The 7,954-nt window shown below is 37.7% G+C and overlaps 1 protein-coding gene across 2 annotated transcripts; it reads left to right on the top strand.

The window, feature by feature from the left end:
• The first annotated feature begins 256 nt into the window (after positions 1-256).
• LOC131070085 (pentatricopeptide repeat-containing protein At2g20540) lies at positions 257-4,929 on the top strand. 2 transcript variants are annotated; one of them, XM_058005612.2, is made up of 3 exons: positions 257-3,607; positions 3,728-3,926; positions 4,135-4,929. In XM_058005612.2, exon 1 carries the CDS (start codon positions 427-429, stop codon positions 2,683-2,685), a length of 2,259 nt encoding a protein of 752 aa, XP_057861595.2. In that variant the 5' UTR covers positions 257-426; the 3' UTR covers positions 2,686-3,607; positions 3,728-3,926; positions 4,135-4,929. The 2 variants fall into 2 exon arrangements, with proteins under 2 accessions (XP_057861595.2, XP_057861594.2); XM_058005611.2 differs by having other exon boundaries at positions 3,728-4,929.
• The last annotated feature ends 3,025 nt before the right edge of the window (positions 4,930-7,954 follow it).

Raw genomic sequence — 7,954 nt, 5'->3', positions numbered from 1 at the left:
TTGTAAAAAGTAACCAATCAGGTGATGCCACATCAGCTGCACAACTATTGGGGTCTCTTTTGCACGCCTATTGGTCTCACTTTTTTTTGGGGTTGTTTTGGACACCTTGGCAAAAAGCATGTTGATGTGGCCCTGAAACCTTAGTTATAAGCAGGGGACTTGCCAAGTAAGTTGCTGTAAAAAAATCGGAGTGATTTGAAATTTCCAAGTAGGATTTTGAGAAGCGCGAAGTTAGGGTGCACAACTACTGGGTCCTTTCCCCTAGACCCCCTGCAAAATTGATGCTACCTCAAAAACAAATAAATTGTAAGATGAAAATCAATTTCTGAGAATGAATGCAAATAAGAAAAATATGCATTGAATGAAGTATCAAACTGTTGAAGTTCTTCTCATCCATTGACAAGGCTGCGATGAACCACGATCCAAATGATTCAGAAGAAGATATTTCTCATCGCTCCTACTGTCATCTCAACTCTGGCAAACAATGCCAAGGCTAATATCAAGTCGCTTGCAATACCCGATGCGAAGGAATCGAAGAGTGGAGACATCTCTACTCTGTGTAAACAGGGCCGATTGAAAGAAGCGATTGACGTTTTAAAGAGCATGGACTTCCAGCGAGTTTCTCTAGACATCTCAGTCTATATATCTCTACTACAGTGCTGTGCTAACACAAAGGCTCTGCTAGAAGGGAAATTAATCCATGCCCATGGCATGCAAGCAGGATTTCTTTCTCAGGTTTATTTAGAAAACAAACTTTTGATTATGTATATCAAATGCGAATGTCTGCTAGATGCACGTAAAATGTTTGACAAAATGGCTGAGCGAAATGTAGTGTCATGGACTGTAATTATTTCAGCTTATGCGAAAAAGGGGTTCGGGGAAGCGGCACTCAGTCTTTATAGCCAGATGAAATCAACAGGGTGCCAACCTGATCAGTTCACATTAACCAGCGTTATATCGGCATGTGGTTCAATGGCAGATCTACAACAGGGCAAGGAATTGCATGAAGAGATAAGAAGAAGCGGGCTTGTGGTTAATGTCTTTCTGGGGAGTGCTCTTATCGACATGTATGTAAAGTGCATGAGTTTACTCAATGCACGCGACGTGTTTGACAGAATGCCTCAACGAAACGTGGTGTCATGGACTAGCATGATTGCTGGATATGCTCGGAATGGATGCGTTGATGAAGCTCTGGTGCTTTTTGAAAAAATGCCTAGCAGAGACTTGGTTTCGTGGAATGTGATGATTGCCGAATATGGGCAACATGGACGATTAGAGAAAGCGCTGGAGCTTTTTCAGAAGATGCCTGAAAGAGATGCTGTTTCTTGGAATGCTATGCTCGCTGGGTATACACAGAATGGTTTTCTTGATGAGGCTTTGGATTTTTTCAACAAAATGCCTCAGAGAAATGTTGTCTCTTGGAATACCATGATTGCAGCTTATGGTAGGCAAAGCCATGAGGTTAAGGCTTTGAATCTCTTTAAGCAAATGTGGTTAGGAAGGTTTCAACCTGATCGGGTTACTTTCGTTGCTGTTCTTTCTGCATGTGCCAATTTGGTCATCCTGGAATATGGCAAGGAGGTTCACGGAGTTATAATTACTAGTGGGAGTCAGTCCAATGCACTCGTTAGGAGTTCACTTGTAGATATGTATGCCAAATGTGGTTGTGTGGAGTATGCAGGAAAAGTGTTTGACAAAATGCCTGTACAAAATATTGGATTATGGAATGTCATGATTGCAGGTTATGCACATAATGGCCAAGTTGATGAGGCTCTGAAACTTTTTCAGCGAATGACGGAACGAAATGTGGAGTCATGGAATTCATTAATTGGAGGATATTTACAGAATGGGTTTTTTGTTAGAACTGTGGAAATTTATCAGCAAATGCAACTTACAGGAACGAAACCTGATTTGGTTACAATTATAAGTGTTCTCCCAGCACTTGCCAACTTGGCAGCTCTCCATCTAGGCAGAAAACTCCATAAAGTTGTTTTGAGCAGTGGATTGATGTCTGATGTCTTTGTGGCGAGTTCTCTTGTGGACATGTATTCCAAATGTGGGAATATTTCTGATGCTCGCAAGGTGTTTGATGAAATGTCTCCAAAAGACGTGGTCTCATGGTCTGCTATAATTGTAGGATATGCAATGCATGGAAATGGTAAGGAGGCTCTCAAACTTTTCGAACAAATGCTACAGCTTAACTTGAAGCCAAACAGTATTACCTTTGTTGGTTTGTTATTGGCATGCTGCCATGCAGGCCTGGTGGATGATGGATGGAAATACTTCAATTGCATGAGTGAAGATTACCACATCACCCCTGGTATAAAGCATTATTGCTGCATGGTTGACCTTCTTTGCCGCAGTGGACGTTTGGATAAGGCATATGACTTTATCAACAAAATGCCAATAAAACCTGATGCTGCTGTATGGAGTTCTTTACTTGGTGGCTGCAGAATCCACGGAGACATAGAACTAGGTGAACAAGTAGCAGACCATCTCTTTAAGGCAGACTCTAAAAATCCTGCACATTATGTCTTGCTATCAAATATCTATGCAACGTCAGGAAGCTGGAACAAAGTAGAACATGTTAGAAAAATGATGAATGACAGAGGAGTGAAAAAAATGCCAGGATGTAGCTGGATTGAAATCAATGACAAAGTGCATGCATTTGTTGTAGGAGACTGATCACACCCAAAGTTGCAGGAAATTCGTACAAGATTGGAAGCCTTATCCTAGCAGAGAGACGAAAGCAATATATCTGAGATCAACATGGAGTGGCTTGATGTGGCAGAGAACCAAAAGAAATCTGGAAGACTACCTTGCATATGACAATGTGGAACTGGCCACTTCTTTTGGACCTTTGAACATACCCTCTCTGATGCCTACTAGGATTACCAGCAGCTTTGTGCATGGGGAAACTACCACTCTGCTACGAAGTTCATCTCTGAGACTGTTTCGAGTGAAATTCTTGTGAGGGAGGCCATCCGATTCTCTCGGTTTTTGGAAATGGACATGAAGATAAAACCTATGTATAGTAACAGCGAGAATAATAAATGTTGTCGTTCTACAACACTTATACCAGGTTCATCTGGAAGAGCAATGTTGATCAATTTGTTCCTAGGGATACAAGTTAATTCCATCATATTTTAAATGGTACCGTTGTTGATGCACAATAAGTAAAAAATTGAACAAGAGAATCTTTAATGAAAATGATGCCGGTAAGTATCATCGGTCCGAAATGGATTAGTCAAGTTGGTTAAGAGGACTGACAACCTCACTAAGTCACTTTGTTGAGAGCTACTAAGCGACTGGACATAAAAGAAATCCATTTTTATAAGGAAAACGATCAAACAGCGAGTTGAAAGGGACACGGCAGCAGGAAATAAGTACAGAGGTCACTTGGGTGATCCAGACACGCATGGAACTTCTCATCATTAAAAAAGCAGGCATCTAGGACGGGGTTGATTAGAGTCGAACCCATCATTGTTGAAACAGGGCATAGATGATGTGCTCGATCGCACTTGAACTCATTGCATATAAGCCAAAACAGCATGGTTGTGGCCTCGAGAGTTTTGCAATTCATATCTCGTCTCTTGTGGTTTCCAAGGTACGTAGACTTCTTCCCCTTATTATCTTGTAAATCATGGGGTTATAAACCGTTGTGAACATGTAGAAGGGGTTCTTTCAGTTTTTTGTGACTCTAATTTTGCATTTCTACAACATTCAGGTGGTCTTGAGCATGTTGTAACCGGGAAGGATAGGAAGTAATGGCATTGCTGTTTTGGTGTTTGGACATAAAAATCACTGTGTAAGATGTCCATGAAGGTCTCTAGAAAATAATAAACGTCTGTAACCAACAAGAAGATGGCGGTAAGAGAAGGAAATCCTCACTCTTCTGGGGTTTCACCCACATTGGGTTTTTCCAGGTTCAATTCTTGTGTTCTCACCTTTTTCATGCTTCCTTGAGCTCTCTTAATGCTGTTTCAATCTTCCTTATTGTTGTTTGCACTAAAGATCTTTTTTTTTTATCAAGTTTACTTCAAGAATCAGAAAGTAGATTAGTCAAGAATTGATTGGGATATTTGAGGTTCGTGTTTGATAGAGCAAAGACTGAAATATCCACCCTGTTCACAGATCAATTATAAGGGATCTTTAATAATTCACCAGGTTGATCTTCAAGATTGTTGCATTGAAGTTACAGATTATTATCATCATTTCAAGAATATGCAATCTAAAAAGATTTTCAGGGTGAGAATAAGCAGCAATCGACAAATACTTGCACAGTTGCACCAATATAAGCTTTATCCACATCATCTGTCTTCATTAAAAACCAAATATTTCTTGTAAATTACTATGCTTAAAAGTCGGGTACGCGTTTCATGATGGATACCTAGTACAAAACGAGGAAGATCTTCTAAACAAGAAGCTGGATGCTCTCTTCGCACTTCATCATTCGCAAGATCTTTTAAACAACAGGTTGAATACATCCCTAGACCCTCATGATTCCACCGTCTTACAATTCCAGCTAATAATAAATATAAGTCATCATGAATAAAGTAGAAAACGCCACATATATCTCATTGAAATTATAGACTATGTGAGTGTATATGTTTAAAACTCGATGGACTAGGTCGTGCCATAGAGATTGGTTTAAGATGACAAAAGGCTGTTGATTGCTGAGCAGTGAAGGGTTTGGTGATCGGAGGTGATGAATAAATGACGGATGCTAGGTAAGATCCAATGTATGTGCTACTGTTTAGTGGCACAATTATGCATTTATGGTATGTGTGCAAAATGGTCTAGAATTGTAAAAGTCCCTTACATTTTACCTCACTTTGGTGTGTGTATGAATGCGTATATGAATATTGAATTTTGGAATTACATTCTGTTCTCATCATTACCTACAAAAACGCACTGTCTTTGAACTTTCCACAGACTTTATTAGTTATGTTTGCATCAATTGTTATTGCTGAAATCTATAAAAGTCATGTGTAGAATGCAAAAAGCATAAAGTTAAGCTGTAGTAAAAGATAAATGTTGGAACAAGATGCGATGGCACATGTGGTTTGCGTGGAGATTGGAGGCCCCAGGTGACCTATAAATAGGGTTGGATATTCCACTCTATTACTCATGAAAAATAGATAACCCTAATAAAGTCTTACACCAATCCAATGATCCAACATACAACTGAATTACTGAATTACTAGTAGAAAGGATGTAAACCACCCTAACAATCTTTACACAAACCTGCAACTTGTCATATGCTCATATCATATAATTAACCTTTGCATAATAGTGCAAAGTCAACTAGAAGCTATTTAAAATAATGCTCTAACTAACTTGCAAATGAAATAAAACATGAAAGAATATTCACAATGTGCACAAGACACATGATTATAGATCCCATTTATACAAGTTTTATGGTTTTGAGTCTTCTTTAGGATCATCTCTTGTTGTACATTTTGATTCTTTGAGTAGGCTTTGGCATGAATGATTTGGTCATTTGAATCATAGGTGTTTTCAATAGTTGAGCACACAAGATATGGTGATTGGTCTTCTCAAGATTTCATGCACCAAAGGAGTTTATTGAGGTTGACTACTAAGCAAACATCATTAGGATCCCTTTCCCAAGCGTAATACCTTTCATGCCAAGACACCCCCTTGAGTTGGTCTTGGTGATCTTTAGTCATTTCTAACTCCATTTGCAAGGGCCGAGTATGTGCTCTTTATTGATGACTTCTTGTGGTACACATGGGTGTGCTTTCTCAAGTGCAAGATTGAGGTTTCAACTACTTCCAAGATCTTCAAAGTGTTTTTGGAGAAGCCATTTAATCTTTCTATTCTACATATACACAAAAATTAGGGATGATAGGGGCGAGCATGTGAACAAAACATTTAGGATTTCTATAGTGAGGATGGTATTCAACATTCACCCATAGTTCTTTGCACTCAATAGAATGGTGTAGCCAAGAGGAAGAACACGATTTAATAGGAGATCACCAATTGCATAATTCAATTCAACTAAACGACCACTTTTTAGATAGTGCTAACTACATTTATGACAATACATGTCCCACAAGTTACCACAAAATATGACTCTTTTGAAGGCTTGATCATGTCAAGCTTGATATTTCTTCTTTTTGAGTATTTTGTACTAAGGCTTGGGAATTCATTTTGAATGGTCAATTTAATGTTGTGGAGAAGAAGAGTCAACATTTGATTTTTGTTGGCTATTATGAGGATGTGAAGGCCTATAGGTTGTTTAATCTTATCACTCAAGGTGTTAATTTGTGAGATGTTCAATTGGATGAAAACTTCACACAAATGGACACACCATCATATATGTCTCCTTCACTACCTACTCTTCCATCTTTTGAGGACACTTTGGTTCTTAAGGATGGTGAAGACAATGGTCCTAATCCACAACTTTTGAATGCACAATCTATACCTTGTTGGGCCTAAACTACTCTTGAGAAGATTGTATTGAACCTTTGGTTGTTGTTCCTACCAATTCTCATTACATTTGTTCATAGACAACAAGTGTTAGTATTTTGAGTCATACACTTTCAAATGATTGTTAGAAGTTTTCAAATGCCACGAGCATTCCAGAGGTAGACAATACTATGGCCAAGGAGTATTCTTTTTTGATGAAGAATAATATAGAAGATCTCATCTCTCTTCCCAAGGAAGAAATTTGGTTTGGTGCAAGTGGGTATACTAAACCAAATTTGTAGTAGATGAGTCTATTCACAAGTATAAGACACGTCTTGTGGGTAAGAGATTTTTCACAAGTTAAGGGTATTGATTATTTTGAGACCTTTGCTCCCATCTTTAAGATGGATTCTATTCATTATGCAATCTCTCTTTCTACATCACAAGGATGGTTAGTTTATTAGATGGACTTGAAGAGTGTTATCTTACATGGTGATCTTCATGAGGAGATCTATATGGAGTTTGCCTTCAAGTTTTGTGCAAAACTCTTCATCTAAAATATGTTTTGTCATTCATTGTATAGTCTAAAACAATGCCCAAGTGATTGGTATGAGAGGATGTACAACTTTGTGTTTTCTTTTGGTTTCTCACATTACCATTTTGATGTAAATTTACACCTGGAAATGAGGAGCATCTTTTAATACTTGTTTGGTATGATTTTCATAGGTGGCTCCACTTTTATGATCTAATGTGTTCAAAGGGCATAGATGTATATTTATATATAATAGATCTCAACTTTTTGTATTTCTTCCTTGGTCTTTAAGCTCTTCAGTCTTTCAAGGAGATTTTCATTTGTTAGTAGAAGTATGCTTTTTATTTTCTTCAAATATTTGGCATGGATTCTCCCATTATCACTTTGATGATAATTTACACGTCTACATGATGACCATATTATGGTACTTGTTTGTATGTGGAAGACTTGATTCTCATAGATGGTTTCACCTTAATGATCGAGGTATTTAAAGAGCATTGATGGAGTAGTTTGATATAAAAGATCTTGAGGTTCTATATTTCTTCCTTGGGCTTCAAGCTCTTCAAATCACAAAGGCTATTTTTATGAGTAGTAGAAGTATGCCTTTGATTTGCTTTAGAGATTTGGTATGGATTATTTTGCATGATTGCCCCACTCCATTTCAAATAGGTGTCACACTATCTACTAGCTGCACTATACATAAATTTTATGCTACATTTGTATTAATAATTAGATGACAATCTTTTATCCTTGACATATGGTCATCTTGATATTTCCTTTGTGATTGGTATTGTTTCGACCCTTCACAAAATGCCCCTAAAATTTAAAATTCTGGGGACTCTAGCAAGTGTTTTTCATTTTGTATAGTCAACAATTACTTTATGTTTATTTTTTTATTATCCATTTGTTAAAAAATGAATTATCAAAGTTGCAAATACTTAACAAGACTTAGAGGTCATTTTGTTTTCATTTTTGCTAAGCTTACCAAGG

Source organism: Cryptomeria japonica, chromosome 4 (assembly GCF_030272615.1).
Source record: "Cryptomeria japonica chromosome 4, Sugi_1.0, whole genome shotgun sequence".
NCBI lineage: Eukaryota > Viridiplantae > Streptophyta > Pinopsida > Cupressales > Cupressaceae > Cryptomeria > Cryptomeria japonica.
Note: the sequence above shows the minus strand (reverse complement) of the source record. Positions and strands in the feature narration are given on the sequence as shown.

What these genes read in the sequence shown, in the direction of transcription:
- LOC131070085 (XM_058005612.2), top strand. Translation starts at nt 427, where the DNA reads ATGATTCAGAAGAAGATATTTCTCATCGCTCCTACTGTCATCTCAACT.